Raw genomic sequence first — 23435 nt, 5'->3', positions numbered from 1 at the left:
CTCATACAGTGTGGTAATGGCGTTACATATGTTTTTGTACCTGCCACTTTGCCGTAGTTGATGTCACAAGTGGGCGGGATCCGTCGCCCTGTGTCGCCTGACTACTCCTTAAAGTTTGCGGAAGTTTGTTTTTTAGAGTTCAAGTGGAAGCAAAGTCTCAGTCTGGTGGAAATCAAAAGAAACGAGGATTATTTTTTATTTTCTTTCGGGGAGTCGTGCTTTAATAGATGGACCTCACGTCAGAGAAAATCCAGCGGATTCTTTCGAAGGTTAGTGATTTATTACGAGCTGCTTCGAAAGATCCTCTTAAGTTAAAACTCAAAACATAATTGCCGGGTAGTATAGCAGGCTAGGTTAGCTGCTGTCTCCCTTCACTAACTAGCCGAACCAGCTCTGTTACTGAAGTCTGAGAGAAACCTGGATGGCACTGAGACGGGAAAAAAGAACAGAATGGTAACTTATTTAAAATAGTAATGAGACAGGAAGGGCAATTAAAAAGTTCTAAACTGAGCTGCTTTCTACTCGTGTCTAACTTTGCGTGGACTGCAGTATTATTGTGCTTCACTTATTGTTGTTTGTGCCAATGAGCATTTCCATTGTAGGTGTGGAATACAGCAATACGCAATGACCTGTTGGACCCTTCAAGAAAATGTCAATATAAAAGTAATTGTTGGGTGTTTTGTTGTCAGAATAAATGTACGATGACAAATGTTCTTACAGCCACAAATAAATTAATTAATGTAAATAAAAGATTACTGTAATGACCCAAATCTGTAGAGAACTGATGTGGTACAATATACCTCATGTGTGTAATATATAACCCAAATACGAAACAGTTAAGTCTTCCTTCTCTGCCCCCTGATATTAGTACAAATTTCGTGATGTTGCTGTTGAGGAGTTGGAGAAAATCAATCGAATCTATCCTGGGATGACGCTATCCACAGGCACATACAGTAAGTTCTTACATTAAACCCATTTACTGCTGACCTTCGCACACAAGAACATTAAACTTATACTATCTTTACTGATATTTCAGCATTTAGTGACAGCACCCAAAAAGACCTTCTGAAATTAACTGGCACCATCCCGGTCCAATATGAAGGTGTGGCTGACCCAAACTCTTCTCACTTGCCTCCCAATTTTGATAGAAAGAGTTGTATAATTTAATAGCATCACTAATTTGAGCATGAGGTCATAATTTTGTACTGACTGAGGTGTCTCTGTCCAAAGGTCGCTCCTACAACTTCCCCATTCAGCTGTGGCTGTTGGACTCCTTCCCATTCACTCCTCCCATATGCCACTTGAAACCCACTTCTAACATGGTCATCAGAGAGGGCAAGCACGTTGATGCCCATGGACGTATCCACCTACCTGGCCTTCACAACTGGGATCATGTAAGATCTTGTACTGTCTGGTTGAAATTTAAAATTAAAAGCGGACAAGGTGCTGAAATGTTGCTGTTTCGTTTCCTCTGTAACAGCCAAAGTCATCTGTGGTGGGTCTTCTGAATGAGATGGTTACCAAATTTCAGGAAGACCCTCCATTGTCCTCAAAGACCACAACAGACAAGAAAAATCCCCATGAGCTCCTGGCGTTTGTCTCCAATTTCCGTATCAGTGATGGTGCAACTCCTAATATATAGTTTTATTATAACTGATGATCACTAATGAGACAAGTAGTTCATAGTGATGGCTTTACTAAATTTCAGGTGGAATCAGCCATCACGATCAACCAATCAACAAAGTCTCAGTTATTGGGGGAGGAGATTTAGGAATGGCATCAGTGATGAGCATTTTATCCAAGGTAATCACCTGATTTTATTGTATTTTTTTTAATAAACTGTTATGTCATACAATTATTATTTCACCAGCTTCAGATGTTAGCAATTCCTATTTTACTATTCAGAAGTGGTTTATCTTGTTATTTGCTTTTCATCCAGTGTAAAGTGGATAAACTGGTTTTCATTGATGTCGCTGAGAGTTCCACCAAGGGTGGCAGTACAGATCTGGAGATTTTCAGTCTGCCAAAGGTTGAAGTATCCAGAGGTACGTCACACTGCACCATCAAATAACCCAGAGATGCTTCTTTGCTGAGTCACCAGTGATGTCAGTTTGATTAGAAGGGAGAGGACTGGCACTGTGCTTGTGTAGAGAGCATATTTGATGACTCATCAGGAAAGAGGAAAAAGAAAACATTTGAACAAGAATGGGAATGCCACAGTCAATGTTTGCTGAATTAACAATGCCTAAGCTTTGTGTTTTTCCTTTTACAAGTTTTGCTGTGACAGGTCTGCAGGAATTAATTACCATTGTCTCTGCTGTGCTAGATATCTCAGCCTCTGCAGGCTCCAGGGTGGTCGTGGTGACTGCAAACGCATGGAGCAGTGAACAGTCGTATGTCACCGTGGTACAGACCAACGTTGACTTGTACAGAGGAATAATTCCCAGTCTGGCACGTCTCAGCCCTAGCGCAGTGATGCTAATTGCATCACAACCAGGTCGGTAACAGCAGCAGACACGCCTTCTACTGACTGCTCGGCTCATTATATAAATAACGTACGGTCACTCACTCTCTCTCTCCAGTGGACATAATGACCCACGTTGCCTGGAGGCAGAGTGGCTTGCCTCCAACACATGTGATTGGAGCAGGGTGTAACCTGGATTCGGAGCGACTCAGTCATGTCATGGATATCAACCTGAACACACACAAACCAGCCTGGGTCATAGGAGAACTTTCAGATAACAAAAGTGAGCCAGAAAGAAAGGACTGACTATTTAAATATTTGTTGTTGTTTTTTTTTTTCCTTCAGTGAGTTCCTGACCTGTACACTGACGGTTTTTCCATTTACAGATATGTCTTAACCCATTTATTCACCTCACGTGTTTTTCCCCCAACCATTTCAACCATAAGCAGTAATGCTGCACTACCGGTTCAACTTGTACTTTCTTTCTATTCTAAGGACTTGGAAAAAAACACCAGTCACCCAAACAATTACGTTTCTGTTTTTGTCTCACAGTTGCTGTGATGAGTAACTCTGGGTTGAACTCCAGTGCATCACCTGAGATTGCCCAAGGATCCAGCTCTACCAAACCACTGTTAGACAGGTACTGGAATGAATTATAACTTTGAACAAAATGTTATAATAACTGTAAAATATTATAAGTGCATTTTTGATCAATTAAGTAAATATTTTTCTTTTTAAAAAATTGTTTATTTTAATTTGTGCCTGCAGAGCCTTTGAGATCATGAAAAATCGAGGCCAGCGGTCATGGTCGGTGGGCCTTTCTATCGCCGACATTACAAATAGTGTCCTGACAGATAAGAGGAAGGTGCACTCTGTCTCCACACTTGCTCAGGTAGCAACACTAAGTGGCTTGTTATTGAAGCAACTAATTCAAATAATGTGAGTGAGTGTGTGTGAGAGAGTGTGAGTGTGTGATGCTTTCAGGGCATTGTAGGAAAGGTCATTGATTATCTTGTTCTAAAAAAAAGCCTTTTCTGTTTACTTTAGGGTTGGGGTGGCATAGCTGTAGAGGTGTTCCTCAGTCTGCCGTGCATTATGGGAGTAAACGGTTCCACACGCCTAGCTGGAGTGTCACTGGGACAGGAAGAAGACTCCAAACTAAGGAACAGCGTTACCTCCCTTTCCAACCTCATGGCTCAACTTAGGATATGAACGATACGAGCGGTGTGGGCGTAGCTGTGCTACTTACTACCCCGTCCTCAGCGGGTGGACTGTGTCTGTGCTGAGGTTGCATGTGGTTTCTCCATGCACTAAAGTTTTTAGGTTACAGGCGTTACTTCTATTTTGAATTTATATAAACCTAATCACAGCATTTGTTCATCCATTCTCCTCAGTGTATAGCAAATCAGTCAATACTGTCAATGTACAGACAGCATTTTGTGTTCCCAGTAACCACATCTATGACAAGCCGTTCATTTTGTCTGGGTAAAAATGACAATTTGTCACAACTTGATACATGAATGTACAGAAACTTTCTGCAAAAACATAAAAACTTGTGACGCTTGTAGCCTTTAACTGTTTTGTCAAGAACAACCAAAGTTGAAGACAAGAGTGCACTTATACCTAAAATGTATGTTTAACCCATTCCAACAGGAGAAAAATCAGGGTGGCTGCAGATAAAATATGAAGTACGAATATTATACGTACTGTAGGATGCTGGCGTTGAATCAGTGGATTATGTTGGAATGTTCTTTCATATTTAATATTAAGGAACTTCTAAAGGTCTAAATTTAAATCTCGTGCCCTAATGTACTTTGTGTAAAGGAATAAATAAAAAAACTAATTTAAGCACCTTGATATTGAGGTATATACACTATATGATACTGTGGGGTGTGCAATAAATATCTGAAAGCAGTTGTGAATTGTCTTTGCAGAAAAGAGGAGAGAGAAAAAAAAAAAGAACAGATAACCTGGGTTTGTCTCTTTATAAAACTCATAGTTGCATAACTGCACAAAAGCTTTGGTCTGAGCCCAAATCTCACTGATGCCAAACAGATCCATAAAAGGAGTACTGATCCACAATTGGTGGGCAGGTCACATGACAGAATACTCCAGCAAGCCAAAATATACTTGTGTGGGAGCTAAGGTCCAAGTTGTTAGACAAGAATGTACAGTGAGTCTGCAAACCTAGACCAAAGACTTTAGCACTAATTTGTAATTCCATAAAAAAAAAAAAAAACCATTAAGAACAGCAAAGTCTGTAATAACAAATGTCAGTGCAAAAAAACAAAACAAAACCCAAAACTGATGTTTACATACAATGTCATAATTGTAAGAACATAAACATGTTTGACTATACAGTAGTTCCTTGTATTTTATATTATGGCTCAACTTCCATTTCTCAAAAAAAAAAAAAAAAAAGTCCTTATAGCAATTAAATAAAACACTAAAGTCACCAATAGCTCTAAAGTATGTGAAGAAACTCAGATGAATTTTTCTTCCTTGTTTATATCAGTTTTAAACAGTGAGATATGGGATTTGCTCATGTATAAGTCTCTGAATATGTGCACATTCATAACCAAGAATAAAAGGAAGAACTATTAACAAGCAGAAGTAGTTTCCCAAAAAGCATCTCGGTCTTTGAATCTATTCTACCACTGAACACTAGATGGCGCTACTCTCAAATAAAGTGTCAATGGATTTTACTGAGAAACTGCTGATGTGATGGAATAAAACCTCATTTTAGTCTTTCCTTAATTAAATTTGATACATGCATGTTTATATACACAGTACATTATTGCTGTGAGATCAAGTATTAGACAAACAGATAACACTGGAACTATTACTTTGAAAAACAAAAGCATCCAAACAAAGAAATTAAAAAGACAAACAAAGTACCCACTGCTACCTGCCTGGGAAATAGCTGACCTGACCAGGCTTCATGTGATATAAACTTCAGTATTTAAAGCAGAGAAGTATCACATCGTTTCATATTGCTGCTGGTGGATACAGCTTTAAACTCTCTGAAAGGTTTGCCTGTGCACTGCATTAGTGGTCCTTTTTTAAATCAAGTACTGACCTAAAAATTCTGTAAAGAATAATAACAGTTTCTCATTACAGTTTGATATACTGTTAGATATGTGAGCCTGCTCACAGTTTGATATAAATTCAGCATAAATGTACAGGCTTTGGTTGCAAGGTCTCATTTGGCAGCCTCAAAGCCCTTGTGTTAGAGTTGCAACCCTCAGTGCACAATGATAAGGTTAAGACACTTTGTTGGGACACTGTTAAACAGAGAGAAACAAACCAATGGTGAAATGCGCAGGTTGTATGGACAAACAGTCTGAAAATTTCTTATTACAATCCAAAAAACTGAAACCTCATTTTCTCACATGACAACAAGAGCAGGCAAGTTAACACTTTTTCTGTGCAGCCAACAGAATTTAAATACAAATTTGACACCACTGCCCATAAAAGAAGGTGCAAGAATCTAATACACGAAGCATGAGCACACGCGAGCACACACACAACAAATTTAAAACTTACTGGCCTTTCACCTTGAAAATGTCTTTGAAAACTAGACAAGCAGTAACAGAGAATCCCAAGCATATTGTCAAAATCAATAACTCAGTAACATTTGTATAACACTTTAAAATGTCACCGACTTGGGCAACTGATGTCCACTTTGAGGCACCCTGCAAAAGTCTGGACTGGACTGGACCAAAGCTACTCCTACTTCTGACTGTCCTGAGGATCTTAAGTGAGTCGGAGGTGACCCGGTGTACAACAGCGGTGCTGGGAAGGCAGAATGGTCTCTGGGGCCCCTGGAGAAAGGCTTAGAATAACCGGGTGACATGGCTTTGTGCGGGTCTGAACAGCTGGCAGTGGTGCATTGGAGGGGACTAAGTCTGTCGGCAAAACTAGGTGGAGGAGGGGCAAGGATAGGATCCTCCACCCAACTGCCCTCTCCTACATATTCTGGTTCTTGTGGCAAACTGGGAAGGGCACATAGTGAGGGAGGGGAAGCAGAGTGATGCATGTAGACAGGAGGTGGAGGCAGAGGGTACACAGCAGGGTCATATTCTCTGTTGTATGATGGGTTGTTGTGCAGGCTAGGAATTTCCTCAGGAGTGGAGCTCAGCACTCTTTCTAGATTACGGTCATCTTCATCAACCTCCGAAAGGTTGTCATACTGTGAGGTGTTAGAAGGCCGTCTATCTCCTGCAGATACCGGGACGTATAGAGAGACTGGGAACTTGGTTGGCTTTGGGGGAATTCTGGGAGAGGAAGACGAATCTGTGAAGGCACGATTGGGGGAGGGTTTTGAGGGCAAAGATTTTTTCTGCAAAATGTCAAGTGATGTCGGAGGTTTAGGGTATAGTTTTGGGGATAGCTTAATTTGATTGACCAGTGGTGAGGCTGAGCGGGGGGAGTGAGAGCACTGCTGGATACCCGGGCCAGTCCTAGCTCCCAGATGGGGCGAACAACCTCCCAGTGGCATTTGGTCAATCTGGTTAGGGAAAATGAAAGGTGGAGGTGGTAGATCAGGGAGATCCATGATTTCCTCCTCAGCTTCCATTGTATGCATATCCAAGGGAGGGGGCTCATAGGGTGGAGGCCAATCCACAGGTTCTTCTTGGATCTCTGTGACTGAGGTCTCGTTTTCCTCGTTGCCCCTCTCTTGACTAACTGCTGGGAACAATTCCTTAACATCTCTCCTTACCCCTACTTTTGGAGGGATCGGAGGATTTCGACAAGGCCTCAGAGAAGATGGTGTCCCTTGTGTGTGAACCACAACAGGGTCTGGTGAAGGCAAACTAGGTGTGTTTGGCCTGGAGAGGCTTCTTGATTCCTGGGGCTCTTCAAGGGAGGGAGGCTGATGTGGGGTGATGCCAACTGTTTCCTGGGTATCTGTACTGGGCTGGCTCTCAGACTGCGGACTTATTTTGACCTTCACAGAAGAGTCAGGCTGCAATGGGAGAAGGAGAACTGGTCTCTCTTGACCCAGAGGCTTCTTGGGTAACTCATCTGACTTGGCTAAAAAAGGAAACAGAATTTGTGGGTTATTACAAGACAAATGCTGTGGACAAAGAAGCTTAGGATGGGGGGGGGAAAAGGCCTGTAAAAGAACATAGGTGCACCTGGAGGAGGTTGGTCCAGCTTTTTACTGCGTAGTTCAGTCATTGCTGTCTGCAACTGTTCAACTACAGCATCATCAGGCATGAAGAAAGAAGCAGCCAGCTGCTCCTGAAGAAATTCTCTCAGGTCTTCTAACTGAAGTTTCTGCAGGCGCTCTGATTACACACACAATACAGACAAAGGAGGAGCAAAGTAATCTATGAGGATAATCTCCATGAGGTGAGGAATAGAAATGTTACTGTTAAAAAGAGTAGTTAAGCTCAGATGTAATGTTTAAAGATACCAAGTAAAGAGATGCCAAGTAAAGAATTGGCCTGTTAAAGGAGTTGTTTTGCAAGAAATCAACCAATGTGCTGAGCCAGTGCTAGAGTATGCCACCCAATGAAAAATCAGCTTTTGATTCTTCTCCACAGCAACCGACTACTTCTGTTATGTAAGCCATCCAGTTAGGAAGCAGCCAACCGAGAGGAAGCGTGCGATGTAATCCACACAGTAACACTCACTCGTGTAGCAACAGCAGCCGCGGCCGTATCTAGGGATAAAGCGCGGCATGGCACAGCCTCATACTCACTTTTGTGTAACTTGAGGATAGTGTAAGCCATAGCAGATAGCATCTTCTCCCCTTCCAATATGTAGATGTCCCATAAACGCAGGGTGAGGGTGAAAGGTGTCTGTTAATTTAAGAGTCAGTCTCATCAAAACATAATAAAACTGCCATAGGTGTAGTTCTAATTTAAAAGTGAAAGTAAAAGAAAGCATTGTGAGGCACTCATTAATGGGACTAGATATAACCCCCCCGAAAAAACAGTGAAGATCTGGAGGAAATCCAAATACTCACTCTTTCAATGAAGCACTGCAGAAACCATTTTGTGGTGTAAATCCCTGTTGTCATCTGCTCCTTGTCCTGTGGAGCAGGAATGAATGCGAAACTCTGCCTTAGAATTTGTTTTCAGTTATAAATCTCGCTTTCCAAATACTCTGGGATCTAAGATCTGCAACATGCGGTCCTTTGCAACATGAATTAATCAAAAAAATGAGAAATGACCTGATTGTTTGAAATGAGTCTGAACTTCTAAGGTTTCAAAGAGCTCAATTACTCTTGTGGATGGAAGGATGGATGGAAGGCATCAGTCATCAGTCTGCTACTCACCAGGTGTTTCTTGAGCTTAGGCAGCATTTTGGACAGGATTAGCTCATGATGAGCCTGGAAACGGTGCAGCTTGGGAAATCCCGGGATGAAGAACCCTAGCGGGGAGGGAAAAAAATTAGTCAGCAGACTATAAATTGTGTATGGCAATAGCAGAGATGTATTATATACAAATTAAAGAGAAAACGATTACTAAAGTTAGTAAAGCATCCTTATATTTTTAATTGGTTTTAAACAGTACAGTTACTTCCCAGACATTAATTAGCTGTGCTTTCCTGTTTCCCATCTCTGTCTCACCGTGCATGGAATGCTTGTTGTCGGTAAGGAGTTGGGACAGAGCCCAGAAAGCATCCTCCTCATTCAGGTACATGAGCAAGATGGCAGCGATCTGACTCATCCCCTGGCAGTAGCTCACCTCCTGGGGGAAGACAGGAGCAGAAATGGCTTTAGTTAAACAGAACGGGCAAATGAGAGGAAGTATTCATAATTTAATAGCGCGCGCACACACACACACGCACACACACACACACACACACACAAGATGTAGTGTTGGTATTATCAGCACTTCAAACCTGGATTGTACAAATATGTACACTAGCCAATCAAAGACTCTCAGTAATGTCATGCATCCAGCTTCAATTACTGACAATATGACTTCACAATGATTCAGTGACTTAAACTAAACTAGCCCTTGGCAAGCACATACATGCAAGCACATACATGCAAACACAGACACATGCTTAGTATTTGTCCATATTAAGGCTGATTTATTGTGTAGCTACCAACGGACACGACAGAATATCCTTCCAAGGAAAAGCATAAATACAGTTAGGGTTATGGTGAGGTTAAACTACACATTCCCCACATTCTTCACTACCATCACATAGGCAAAAAGAACAAACATGCCTCCCCCCCTCCAACTCTCTCTTCCCTTTTCTCTCTTGGCTCTCCTACTGACCCAGTTTCTTCTGAGCAGTGTGTGAGAAGAGGGGAAAAAGGAAAAAGGGAACGACACATGCCCATTTCCTCTGGCTCAAACACCTCTACCACACAGGAATCGACTACAAAAACCAATCAGAAAAACAGACTTTGGCTTGCCTGCGTGTGGTGTACTCTTCAAAAGTCTATTGCTAAATTTCTGCTAGTTGAAAAGCGTAGGAATATTAAAATCTGTTCAATATGAATGCAAATGATAGATGTAAGTGTTCAGACACAGGATACAAATGCATACGAGTGCTGGTGATTCTGTGCATGTGTGTAAACTCTGAATTTCACCATGCAAAGAGAAACACTTGGAAAAATACACTAAGACCCTCAAGCAGATGCATGAAAAACTCATTATCTCTGCCTTCAGATCCACAACTGTGATTCAAAGACACTGGTGCAGAGACACTGTTAAGATGACTGCTAAGTGAAAAGTAACCAACTTGGCTTCTATGAGAAATGAGGATGTGAGGTTTGTTTTTCTAAAAGCTGCGCTTAGCTGGAAACAAGGCATCCTCTTACATTAAGACAGAATAAAATCTTAGAACAAAAGAGAGTGAATTGGCTTAATATTTGTCCTGAAGCTAAAATATTGTCAAAAGGGGAAGTTGGTCTAATAGTGTGAACAACGGTCTATCTGCTACACTGTGTAGCAATTAGGCCAAGCCAGTCATAAATAAAAGATCTCTCCTAAGGCTTTAAACAAGAGTGACAACAGATGGGTCTGGATAGCTCGGCCTGTTTTCCACTGTACAGAAACTAACACTCTTGATGGATGTGCTGCTTGTTCCTGTGCAGCTAGTGTACACAAGACTCCTCCATATTATGCAACACAATGTTACCGTAAGTACGGACACAGATACACGGACAAATTTGCTCACCGTGTTGTAGACAGAGTAAGCAGCTAGTACGTGAAACAGCGCCTGTTGCCTGGAGAGAGAACAGAGAAGCCACCAGTTAAAACAACCAAACAAACTGAAACGCTGTGTCGGAGTAAAGCGGTTCAATTGAACCAATTATTTTATCCACCCAGTCGCTTAATCAACCCTCAGTATTGTTGCTACACATTTAAGTCTTAATGTGTGACAGGACTTCTTTTATGGCTGAAGAAAAAAAAAAAAAAAAGACCAAAAAGTTAACTTTTATGGTTTTCTTTTCGTAATGACCTTGTGAAGTAGAGAAGTATATATTTTGTTCATGATATGTGAAAATATGCTGTCATATATGGAAAGCCCCACAGATGTTCCAGAAATTACATCTGATTACAACTGCTTCAGACCTTGAACACAGGCGGCCAATGTGTGTAGGCTAATGTGTACAACGTGCACACGGCGTAGGGATAGTAACAGATCTAATGTACGCAGATGTAGATAGGACAATGCCCCCACAGGCTTCTATAGTAAATAGATGTCTTATGGACAGGGACAGAGACAGGAAAGGAGCTTTAAATAGCTGTCAGTTTCTCAGTGTGTGTGAGACAGCTGCTGACTTGCAGGGAAGGAGTGGGCAGCCAGGCAGGATGGAGCGGTGTTTTGGTCTATTTGGACTCGGTGGCTTTGAATTGGAGGGGAAGTACATTACAAAGGGCAAAAACAGAGCACTCAGTTACACACTCAGAGTGAAGAGTAACACATAACAGCGCCTTGCCCCAAGCAAATACAATGAGAAACACAAGAAGGTATTTAGTGTTTGGAAGGTAAGTCTGTGTACATTTGGTGATATAAGTTTCTGTTGTTGCAGTGGTATTACAGTACATGTGACGCCAGCGCACATTTCTGTATAATGCCATTTCCTGTGGGGCTTTGCGCACTGACAGGAAGGCTAATAAAATGCAGAGAGGAGGAAACCACATCTTTGGTTTTGTGTGTGTGTGCATGGCACTGTGTGAGTGCGTGTGTAAGTGGGGAGGGGACAGGGCTACTGCAACGTTTAGGTCAGAGGTCACACCCTGCAGGAACCTCTGTCAGGGGAAACCTGGACATGTGACCTGACAAAACAAAACAAAAAAACCTGACAAGGCCACTTGTAACAAAAAAGAAACAAAAAACAAAAAAACAACAACCAAGGTTTAACAGTTTGTATGTGTGTATAATGTGTTACATGTGGATACAATGAAATACTTCAGCTTCCTCCTGAGTGAAGCTAAGAACTCACTTGACTCCAAAGCGATCCATGAACATGATGTGGTTCCTGAAGGTTCTGTTAACATCCAAGTCTATCTGCTTAATTTCTGTGGAGAAGTTACGAGCCTGCTGCTTCATTTTCTGGATAACAGGGGAATGACATATCTGTGTGTAAAAACCAGGACACAGTTTCTCAAAATCATAGAAAATTGCCAACAATTTTAATAGCTTACCTCATATTTACCATCTTGTTTCACCTTCTCTATGTCTAAAAGCAAGGCCCAAGCTTGTCCTCTAAGTTGGAGAGGAATACCTTTATATACACGCTTCGCCAGCTGAAACAGATGTGACAGAAACACATGAACACAGGCTCTTCATGAGGCGGCAAAAACAGACAGAGGGACAGCGTCACGTTTGAATGCTTCTTGAGGTGTACGCCTTTTAGCTCTCTTGATTGACACGGATTCATCTCATACACTCATGTACTTGTTTTTTTTTTTTTAGCCATCTCCTCACGATAGTCTGGTAAGAGGAGATGGATAAAGGAGTGAGCTGTGCTTAAAAGAGGAATGGAAAACAGATTATAAAAAGAAACAGAAATAGTACATCAGATAGCCAAGCAGAAAAAAGGAAGCATGGGCTAAATTAAGACATGTTGGTGTCTGAATGTTGATGGGTGACTATCGACCTTTTCACTGCTCTTGTATTTGTCCCATTTCTTCACCATCTTCAGCCATTTCTCAACTCGCTCGAGCTCCTGCTGCTTTTGCTGGAGAGAAGAAAGACAAAACAACATGTGGTTCAGTGCATGTGAGAGTCGGACATAAATAGATCACTTGAATGGTAAAAATATGGTAAAAATATGAAGTAGCTATACGTTAAAATGTTCATACCTTTTCTTCAAGCACACTTGGTGTTGGAAGCTCTTCCTCACTGGAGAAGGGCAGGAATACACAATATGTATCAAAGCGGTAGATTAAGAGAGTAATCTACATTTTATAATGATAAAAAAATCATCATAATCTGAGAAGTAGCATAGACAGAACGATGGGACCAATTCAATGCAAGGGAATGTGCACAAATTTAAAATAGTGCAAGGTAGAGACCAAAGCTTCAAATGTACTTACTGCAGGAAGCCAAAGCGGTCTGTGATTTTATAAATGCTGTAGTCAGCATCCTCCCACGGATCAATACTGACACCCTCCTGCCTGCCCTGAAACACAAACAGTTCAAATCATGCATATTTGGACAGATCCATTATTTTCCTCTTTAAACCCTGCGAGTCAGTGCACTACATTTTAAATTAGGAGCCTGAGACATGAGCCTTGACATTTTCTGATGATGTTCTGCCTTCCTGACAGATGCAATTGAGACTTAGCCCATGCAAAGGTAGGGAGCGTGTGAATGCTGATCTGTGTAGTATCCTCCAAATGAAACGTGACAATCTTCTGTGGCTACACCTCTACAAATGCATTATGCTTTGCAAAAATATTCTAAGTGTAACCACAAATTGGTCACTATGGAAATGTTCACAGTCACAGGTTTTCCTGTAAACACCTACCTTGTCATATTTAGAGATGATTTCAGCCCGTTCTTCTGCTATTAATGTGTCTATGTCCTTCTTCATGTCAAAATCTATAAGAAAACACACAGAAATAGATTAAGAGAGTAATCTCTCTTAACCTGTGTATATGCCAATGCATTGGCATATACATTGGGCATGTGGAAGAATATTGACCTAATATTGAGGTAAATATTGATTTACTGCTGATTGGTATGGTAGGATAATTACACACTTGATCCATGATATAAAATGTTGCTTGAATGTAAAAGAGATAACTGTAAGATAAAACTGCTACAATCTCCTTGCATTAAACTTAACGAGATCCCTCCATAAAAATATGACACATACAGAAATTGTGGGGTAAACAGCCTATGAGTGTATGCTGGAGTTGGTAGAGGGCTTGAAACAGCACGAAGCAATGCAGCGCAGCAGCGGCACTGACATGTCAGAGCGAGTAGCAAATTTCGAAATTTAAATGTGGAATATAATGGATGAGGCATGTTACATGTTTATGACGCAGTGCAGTTAGAGTTGGCTGTCTGAATTAGCTTGCATGGTATTGTCCAATGCAATTCTTCACATTGACTTTTTGAAGAGTGTTTGTTTTAAAAAGGTTACACAGGAAATTAGTATAATAAGTCAGCTCTTTGGAATAATACTATGTTATACTGATTCTCGACACATGCAGCCAGCAGAAACCTCAGGCAGTAGATTTTTCGTAGCATGCCAAGCAGCAACAGGTGTGAATGCACCTGTCATCTCACACAAAGACCCTTTAACTTTTCCCTGCAGACCCTTACTCATTGTGCTGACAGGAGACATTGCATTTGAAGCGATCTACAATTCACAAAACGTACAAGTTCAGGATGCAATTTGTTTCTCAGGTGTCTTCCCACACACATAAAAAGGTATCCAGTGCTGCTGAAATATGAGCACTTCTTGGGACTCTCCTACAATTAAGCCTAATAATGGAAGAGGTTTGCCACAGTAGAAACAGGTGCTCAGTGAAACCAGACCTCTGAACAAATGGACTCTGTTGCTCTTTGCTTTCCTTTTCAAAATTTCCCTTTTCTCATCCACCTCAGCTTGAGCCATTTCAGGGTTTTGATGGCATCAGCATACTTTCTGAACAGCTGTGTAAACCGTCTGTGAGGTGAGCTCGGTAACCAAAGTCTTATCTTACCTATATCACATGATCAGATAATGTGGTCTTACTAGTGTATTTATCATAGGCTAAATAAGTCGTAAAGAAATAAATTAATAAAAAGCTGAGCACGTTAAGGCAACTATTGTTGTGATCTGGTGCTATATAAATAAAACTGAATTGCACTGAATACTTTAACTATGCACACAATGTTTTTTAACATCGGAGTTGATGTGTGGAGTGTCATGGCACCACATTGTAAAGCTACATAATTGTTTTTCTTAATTAATCGAATTTTTAAGCCCTCTTGATTTAATTGTATTTTCACAATTATCAAAAGTTTAATTTATGTTTCTCTTCTAAGACATGCACTGAATTTAAGTGAATATCGAGGACTAATCTTATTTTAATGCAATGACTTAGTAGGAACGTCACACAACACGGATGTGTAAGCAAGGTTATGCCAAGAGAACGTGCTCTGTTATTATGAGTTCAGCTTTAATGGTACTGCCAGTGAAACCTAATTCAAATGCATGAGGAGTTAATTGATTTATATGCCAACAACTTTAACACTTATGGTCATCAAAGTGAAGATTGCTTTACTGCATTTTCACATGTTTATAAATGTAAGTTGTAAATGTATAAAATATATATATACACACACTCCGAATATGTATAACATTTCATTATGCTTTGTACAATGGAATTTCACTTTTTAAAAGTCCTGTTTGCTGAGGGAATTTCTTTAAAAATAAATAAATAAATAAATAAATAAATAAATAATTAAAGCATCTATCTGTCGGGCTTCATCATTAGGTCTCAGATGCTTTCTTCCTGTGTTGAGTCTCCACACTGCTGATAGCATTGTTTTTGAGCCAGGAAGAAAAGGAAACTAGTGACTGCCACTCCTTCAATAACAGGTTCAAGGAAAACTACAGAAAGAGTGGGACAAAATTCTTCTTCCTCCAGCCATTAAACAAATATTTCAACTCTTTCAGACTTGGACTGTGTGATCAGCAAGAAAGATTTCAGTAAAACTGCAGTTGATCTGTCTGTGTAGGTTCTCAGTCATCCAGGTCAAAGTAATCTAAGGAGCTTGGAAAGAAAAGCGACCGGACTTCTTTAAGTTTTCTGAAGACGTTTCACCTCTCATCCGAGAAGTAAGATCATATCACACTAATACAACTGGTGATTTGCTTATGACTCATAAGCAAAATACAAGAGAAAACAGCTGAGGCTACATCCGTGGCTGCATCAAAGTAATTTACTTTACTGCCCTTTTTAAGTGGTGAACAGGAAGGTGGTTACTTGTGGTCGGGATCAGGGTGTCAACAGATGGAAGCTCAATGGAAAATCTGATTAAGCAACTGAGAAGGTCACCAAGTGGGAGAAACCTCACACGAATATCACACCTGGGGGAGTTAATATGAACAGGGATGTGTCATTTGTCTAACTGTGTAGAAAACAGAAGGAATGAATAAAGGTTATGTGTTTGAAAGAAACAAAATCGGCCGCTTGAGATAGTGAGAAGATAGTGAGCAAACAGTAAGCTGGAATTTGAGATGGTTAACACCGCTGAACATTCAGAAGAAGAAAAACAAAACAAACAACTGTATGGCTACGTTTTGACAACCATGTTGCTAACAGGGTAGAAACTAAGGCTTAGATGACATCATTTCCTGTTATGACATAGGGCTCTAAATTAGGCTCACATATATAAGCTCACAGTGCACAGTTGTAACCACAAAGAGCTTGCAAAGCATTCTGAGTCACAGTCAGCTAATTACAAGGTCTTCAGCGGTGATGCCGTGATGCGGCAGTCAAAACTTCCTTTACTGATTTATCACTAACATTTCCTATCTCTAAATGTTGCTCACATACTCTAAAATGTCATGGATAAAGCCATAACCAGCCTGGCTTTTGCAAGGAAAAAAATTAAGCCAAGTAGCTTTATTTCAAAGACTTACTGGTAGCACACTTTTAAACAGCTCTCCGCACTGAAAACCAAAAGGCCATTTATAGTTCTATCAGCTAACTGCGGTTCAAAAACTAAAAGATATATTTAATCTCACAGGAAACAGAACACAATTCTCAAATGTTATTTAAACATATTTCTGTTTCCCTTGGTTTCTGATCATCTCTCTTTTGGCTTATAATCAATCTTAATCCGAGCGGATTCCGATTTAAGACAGAGGATTATACAAGCGCCAAGTAAGAATGAAAGCTTGGGATTACAAGTAGTCTGGCAATAACTTACCGTAGGGCCCTGGAAACTAACCACAAGCGCTAGACTCCTATTTAGATAGAGACACGATGACATATTTGCAATATGTGCATGTGGGTTGATATCTTGAACTGAAGCCTTCAAGTCAAACTACCTCAGACAGTTTGTACCAGCACAAGGGCAAAAACACAAGGGAGACGAGCTAAGGTCAAATTTGGAAATACTGGAAAAAAGTTGACCTGAATCCCGAAGGTCAGATTCGTTGTTAATATCTGATATTAATATTGTTATTAATATCAAATTTTTACGTTAATGTATTTTATGTGGCTGTCACTCAAAACACTAACCTCACTGCTGATGGCGACGCAAAGCAAAAGACGCCAGATGTTTCGTTCTTTTGAGCACACGATTAGTCAGCGCTGCATGGTCAGCCAAAGGACACTCAGATCAGACAAGCTTGAACCATGCACCAACTCAGCCTGGTTACCTTGCAGAGTAAACTCTCACACTCACTCTTCAGATGCATATTTTATTATAAACATGTACTGTAAACCACCACTGTTCCTGCAGAGGATCTTACAACCTCACTGTCAGGGTACTAATAAGCATGAAGTGTCAAAGACAAACACATTTTTAATGAGTCACGACTAAGATGTAAATGATCTAAATCTGATGCTTTATCAAGGGTTTCTCACTTCCCTACATCAAATGAAAAAGCAATTCAAATTAAGAATATGGTGGAATTATACATCTGTTGCTTAAGTTTATAATCGTATTAATTACTACAGTCATTAGCAGAACAATTTATGACAATTAAATTGAAAGAATGTCCTGTGGTGCATTCCATTTCCCCCGTCATTACATTAGCTCAGTGGTGTAGCTTTGTGGCGGCTGTGAAGAACAAGTATGTCATTCTAGTTCAGAGAAGGGAAGCTTACAAGCAACCACATGGCTTTAATTTCCACATGAAGAACGCTCAAGTCCCAGATGGCAACAGAGCTCCAGTTTTGTAATGGGTGTCAGACACACAGTGTATGCATGTAAGCACGGATGTGTCCAAGAGAAGCAGAAAAGAGCTGGAAAAAGCAGACAGAGAGCAACGGCCACGAGGTGCCCTCCCTACTTTAAGCAGGGGCGAAGAAAGATGATCATCCAGGGTCAAATTAGATGGTAATAGAGGCCAACTGAGAGCACTATTAAGAGATGAGGAATGTCATAGAAAGCTTAGAACCTACTTAGAGAACAGGAATCATTATTACAACAAACACAAGAGTGACTATTTTTGCCTCTAAAAAAATAAAGTTATGAAACCTCCATTAAAGCAAGACCAAAGCAGCTGAAACAAGATTATTGTATACTCAAGGTGAGTTAATCAGAGAGAATTTTTCCTAAGTACAATATAATGGACATTTAGCTACCAAGTCATATTTTTAGAAGCCACGTTTTAACATGCTCAAAATATGATCACATTAATTTAAAAAACAAGCTCAGATATCTCAGTATCATCAACAGCTTCTATATATGGCTCCATACTAACAAACATGTTTGGCAGGTGTGATGGTGCATGGACAAGAGCCATTTGTTTCACCGTGCCCATGCCAGTAGCATTTTTCTCAAGGCTTGCTCATAGTGGCTACTGACTCATAGCAAAGTAAAATAAACTGTGTACTAAATCTTTTCTTGACTGAGCTGAAGCAAACAGCAAGTCCATACTAGGAATTCAAAGGACAATTTGAGACAAGAATAATACCACCCACCTTAGGCCACTTAGAGAAAATCTTACTTTTGAGAAGCTATGGTCTCCTTAACAAAAGATTCCCTGTCTTCCTTACTGTCTGGGCCCTTTCCCCTGCCGCCCCATCTCACTCACTTTTTTGTAGTGTTTATGCATAGAAAATACAGACACAGACGTTGTGGCCCAGGGGGAAACATCCAGAGCTCAGGGACTGAGAAAAAGCACAAAGGCTCAGAATAGCTTGCTGTCCCTAAGGACTTTTTTGTCCTGCTGCACTCTATATTACCCATGTCCCTCTGCCTTATCATTTTTCCAGAGAGAGCCACACAGAACATAGATTATACCAACATTACTCACCATCCAAATGTGCCCTTTTTCCTTTCATGACAAAGAAAAAAACAAGATGGAGCAGGAGGAAGAGGGCTCACCTCACCTTGTATCACTCAGACTGAAAGCAGTCTCTGTTCATTACTGTGGCTTGAGAGCAGGAAGGGGGGGTCTAATTATAAAAATGACCACACAAAGTTTTAGATGCTAGAGAAGCAAGCCCATCGCAGGCCTGTTTCCCAGAGTGCAAGCAATTTTTTGAGGAGTGGTATGAGGAGGACAAGAATGTCAAGGGAAGAATATTTATAAACACAAAACCTCAGATCCTGCAGAGAAAGCCACATTCTCATAAATGGATCCTCATCTTAGGAAAGACACAGTCACAACATAAGTGGTGTAGCTAGAAAAAACCCCAAAACCCAACGTATATCCACACTTTAAATAACTACTGTTGTGGTAATGTTAGTAAACTCATACGTGAAGCTGAATGACTAATAAACAGAGAAAAACAGGTTTTAAAAAAAGCAATGCTTAAATCATGCTGATGATAGACAGATCTCATATTTAACCATTTACAAAAGCAGCTTGCTGCACAACAAGCGTCCTTCACCAAATTAAGAGCAAACGCTCAGGTCACATTACTAAGTTCAAACGTAACCTCTGATACAGCTTCCACTCTTTACAAACCATTATATTTTGCCCACCACAGCACAGTGCTAGGTTTTGGAAAGCCAAATAGATTAAATAATTCAAGAAGGTGAACACAAAGAGAGGATGTTACCCAATGAGGAAGAGCCGACCACGGCCAAAGTCAAAAGCTGAAGAAAAAAAAGAAAAAATGCCAGGCTTACCGTTACACACGGCGCGTGTGATTCAGTCAGTTTTAAGATTGTTTACAAGAACAGAAAGAGAGGATTATGGAAGGGGGACAGCATACACTGGAAGGACACTTAAAGCAGTTCAGCAAAACGAGGTTAAGTATTTGGGGCAAAAACTAATTTAAAGTGGCATCTAGAAAAGACACAAACAGAGCCAATCATAGAGGGGAAATTCCAAGATGGTCCGTTTTAGCCATTCTACAAATGTCAAAAAACAAACAAACAAAGATTTCAGCTATTATCCCATGAACCGACCACTCGTGTCCTCATGGGTGTAGCAGTTTTCAGCCTGAGTGACAATTTACAATCTCAACAGTGGTGTGACCTCAATTTCACTAATGACGGAGTGTGGGAAAAAGAATTGGGATCATTTATAGACAAACTAGCTCATGCAACTGTCAAAATGAGTTCTCGCAGAAACCTAGTTTCTTGCACCATGATTGTGATAAAGTAACATACTGATCAAATGCTAAAATGCTGTATTTGAGACTTAAGGATTATAATAGTGTAAAGTAATTTTATTACACTGGTATCTATAATCTATTTGCCCTCTTATAACTGCCTTCTTAATATGATCATCCTTGTGTATTAATATAATTTTAAAAGGTGCTAACAATCGCAGTCTTCATAAAAGCATCATAAATGCCCCACTATTCTGAGATATTCACGGACTATACTATTAAGTTCCAATCCACTGGATGACTTTGGCTTTTCTGTGCAGAGTTTTCAAGTTCTTTCTAGGAGTGCAAGCACAGGTTTGGCAAATGAGGAACCCAAGTTGTATGTAGGTGTGAGTGTGACTATGTTTGTCTGTATGTAGCCTGTAAAAACACAGAAAAGCTATTCAGGGTGTGCAAAGGTCTATTACGCAATGCATGGTGACACAAACTCCAGGATCTTGTCACCCTGAAAAGAAAAATGTAGAATACTAATGGCTGGGGATATTGAAATATTTTGAGGAAAATCTTACTCAGTTCTGTCCAAAATAGCTTCTGTGACATCTACCCTACCATAGATTATGATTGAATAATACTGTCAGATGAAGGGATTTTGACCAGCCCATTTGTGATATCTCGACCTAGCATGGCTCACAACACAATGTGCGAGACATTTTCATACAGATCAACAAGCAGTGTTGCAGCTTCTGGTTCTGATGTAGCTCTCATTTGAAATAGGCCGGACAGCTTTATGCACGATACAGTAAATAAAAGAAAAACAAAAAATTAGACATTATTTTGTTGGTTGATAAAAACAGACCAACACCTGGACTTGCCTCAAGTGTGCCTCGGAACAACTTTTCATAAACATAGCTATAGCCTATACTACTAAGCCCCCACACGCGATATGGTACACCTCCCCAGCTCTGACCACGATTGCATTGCAACAAGATGATCAGAGATTACCTGTAGGTGGTTTAATCATGTGACAAGGCCACTGAAAACCTTTCACGGGTTACACTATTGGGGTAAAGTGTTTCTTTTTCTTCTTTCTTTAAAAGGCTGGCAAAAGGCTTCACTATTCGGTGCTTTTTGTGACACTGGCCCATTTGTAAGCCTTTGGAATCTATCATAAAGCCGCCATTCAGACCAACAAAAAGACTATTGTTGCTTCTCTGCTGTAATAATATTATCCCAACAGAAAACAATGCAAACTCCTGGCTGAAAACGAACATGTGAACCATAAACAGACGTAAATGTTGTATCAGAGTAAAAAAAAAGAAAGCGTCTGTGTTTATGGTTTATTTGACTAAAGCCAATTATGATCCTTTCCTCCAAGTGCTAACCAAGGGATTTACTTATTATCTATAATACCGCAGAACATAATACTACATAATTGCTTTTAAGTCTGCTAAGCAGGGATATAAAACAGCAAATTTATAAAAGCTTAATGAACACATCAGTGTTCTAAAAAAGGCAAATTCTAGTGAGTCATTAGGAAAAAAAGACAAGGATAATAAAATAAGGGCTCACATGCTCTGCCTCACATGTGGCTGACATCCTGCTTGCAGTCAGAACAATGTTTAAAGGGAAAAGTTTTACTCACACACATATCCTAAAGTCATCATGTGCTGTTGGACTCTAGATCAAATTGACGGTTTGAAAACGATGAGATCCACGTAATATTCATTTTTGAAAATGCCATGCCCTATCTGTAAGTGCACACAGATTTACAGATTTATTTTTCTCATAAGGGAAAATCTAATATTAAAGGGTGGTTGACTTATTGGGACTTGATTTATTGCTATCTCAAAAGCTTTACAACATAAACCAAATGAAATCAGTTCTTAACTAAAATAATTAGGAACAGATGCAGGAGATAATTAAAGAGGCAGGAAATTGTGACGTATGGGTGGGGTTCTCACAACAAGAAGCAAAAACATAGAAACACCTTTCTGATATGAACAGAAAGCAGCATCTTTAAAAAAACACAGCTGTGAAGTGTGAAGTGTGTGTATGAAAACCTAATATAGCACTGACTTAATACGCCTGTACAATACTTCTCATGCTATTACCAAGTACATATTTAAATTAAAGAGGTAATGTGCACATTAGCAATATGCACATCTGTAATATGAGTCTGCAATCCAACACAGGAGAGCTAGAGCTGCTGGACATCTTTCACTTGAGTCTGTCTGTCTGTAACCTCCCCCCACTCCACATTTGAACCAGCCAGACTCCCATTAACCTTCCAGAGGGGGGACCAAACACGGTGTAGCATGACATACAGACCAGCTACTGGCCTACTTTCGGATGCTGGAGTCTGCTTTCTGAGTGGTGGGATATTCAGAGTAAACCCCAGCTGGCTCCAGTTAAAAAACTATGTCGCTTTTCGGACATAAAACGACAGGACATTGTGTCGAACACAACTATAGTTCCCGATTTTGACACTTCTCTCATACCTGCGAAGCATACATTAACACAATGCGGAACTTAAAGATGGTAAGAGCGAAACTGATTAAGAAATGTCTTTGCTTCGTGAGAAAAAACCCCAGACTAGTGGTGTTCGGGTGAAACGCCAGATAATTAAGGACACCGAGTCATCTTCCCTGTTTTTAAACACTTGTCTTGTCACGGTTAACACGTAATTTAACAGCTGGAAAGCTCGCGAGAGTGATGCAAAATCAGAAATTCCCAAAAATGAATACCGCTCCTACACTTGTCTTAACCACAGAGGGTTTGCGAAGTTAGCCAACTTCTCTCACCATAAACCGTATCTGTTCCCTAAAAAAACCCTAAAACATTCACGAGCACAAACCTTCACTTCCATTAACGGTTAACACGAGCGCTTTCTAACAGCCCTGCACGTGCGACTAGTTTTAAAACGAGTGAACAGGGGTTCATTTACTGATCTCTAGCTGGTTGCGCAAGTTGTGAAAACATAACAGGACAGGAAAAGACAGTAACAAACGGGTCGTTTCGTTACAAGCGCTAATCAGATGGAGAAGACAACACAGTGTGTCAGAGACGCTAAAGCTGTCTCCGCTCACCTTTTGAAGTGACTTCTCTGTTGCCGCGCTGTACAAACTACATCCACTATTCTCATTCTCTCCCTCGCTGCGAAGGGGAGCTGTCACACCGACGTTGCCACCGCGGTAAAGGCTCGTCCACGAGTGTCGACTACCTCCGCTCAAATCGATGTTGGTCAAACGGACAACCCCTCCACCCCTTCCTCCCTCCTCACTCAGCCCTGCTCCACATGCCGCGAG

The 23435-nt window shown here is 40.5% G+C and overlaps 2 protein-coding genes across 2 annotated transcripts; one reads left to right on the top strand and one right to left on the bottom strand.

The window, feature by feature from the left end:
• The first annotated feature begins 52 nt into the window (after nt 1-52).
• Nucleotides 53-3928, top strand: uevld (UEV and lactate/malate dehyrogenase domains). The gene is made up of 12 exons (XM_085357261.1): nt 53-269; nt 869-953; nt 1037-1102; nt 1231-1394; nt 1481-1622; nt 1709-1803; nt 1940-2045; nt 2327-2497; nt 2583-2747; nt 3017-3104; nt 3233-3356; nt 3512-3928. The coding sequence occupies exons 1-12, from the start codon at nt 228-230 to the stop codon at nt 3674-3676; spliced, it is 1413 nt and encodes a 470-aa protein (XP_085213387.1). The 5' UTR covers nt 53-227; the 3' UTR covers nt 3677-3928.
• Nucleotides 3929-5300: 1372 nt separating this feature from the next.
• On the bottom strand, nt 5301-23349 carry LOC146627642 (uncharacterized). The gene is made up of 14 exons (XM_085359060.1): nt 23217-23349; nt 13419-13492; nt 12985-13070; nt 12751-12790; nt 12546-12626; nt 12091-12192; nt 11889-11998; nt 10616-10664; nt 9048-9168; nt 8754-8848; nt 8442-8507; nt 8175-8274; nt 7606-7758; nt 5301-7501 (listed from the first exon to the last, which is right to left on the bottom strand). Exons 2-14 carry the CDS (start codon nt 13482-13484, stop codon nt 6114-6116), a joined length of 2457 nt encoding a protein of 818 aa, XP_085215186.1. The 5' UTR covers nt 13485-13492; nt 23217-23349; the 3' UTR covers nt 5301-6113.
• Between the last annotated feature and the right edge of the window lie 86 nt (nt 23350-23435).

Source organism: Diplotaxodon limnothrissa, linkage group LG7 (genome assembly GCF_057381915.1).
Source record: "Diplotaxodon limnothrissa isolate DT_005_m linkage group LG7, D_limnothrissa_male_GT1.1, whole genome shotgun sequence".
Taxonomy (NCBI): Eukaryota; Metazoa; Chordata; class Actinopteri; order Cichliformes; family Cichlidae; genus Diplotaxodon; species Diplotaxodon limnothrissa.
The sequence above is the reverse complement of the archived record's forward strand: the minus strand, read 5'-3'. Positions and strand labels throughout refer to the sequence as shown.

Bases quoted from the DNA above. Each gene is read 5' to 3' on its own strand.
- LOC146627642 (XM_085359060.1), bottom strand. From the start codon at position 13,484: ATGAAGAAGGACATAGACACATTAATAGCAGAAGAACGGGCTGAAATC. The intron at 12,193-12,545 runs GTCGATAGTCAC...CATCTGTTTCAG, and splicing joins AATACAAGAGCAGTGAAAAG to CTGGCGAAGCGTGTATATAA. The intron at 8,508-8,753 runs GTGAGTAGCAGA...CCTGCTCCACAG, and splicing joins CTAAGCTCAAGAAACACCTG to GACAAGGAGCAGATGACAAC.
- uevld (XM_085357261.1), top strand. From the start codon at position 228: ATGGACCTCACGTCAGAGAAAATCCAGCGGATTCTTTCGAAG. The intron at 2,046-2,326 runs GTACGTCACACT...CTGCTGTGCTAG, and splicing joins AAAGGTTGAAGTATCCAGAG to ATATCTCAGCCTCTGCAGGC. The intron at 3,105-3,232 runs GTACTGGAATGA...TTGTGCCTGCAG, and splicing joins ACCAAACCACTGTTAGACAG to AGCCTTTGAGATCATGAAAA.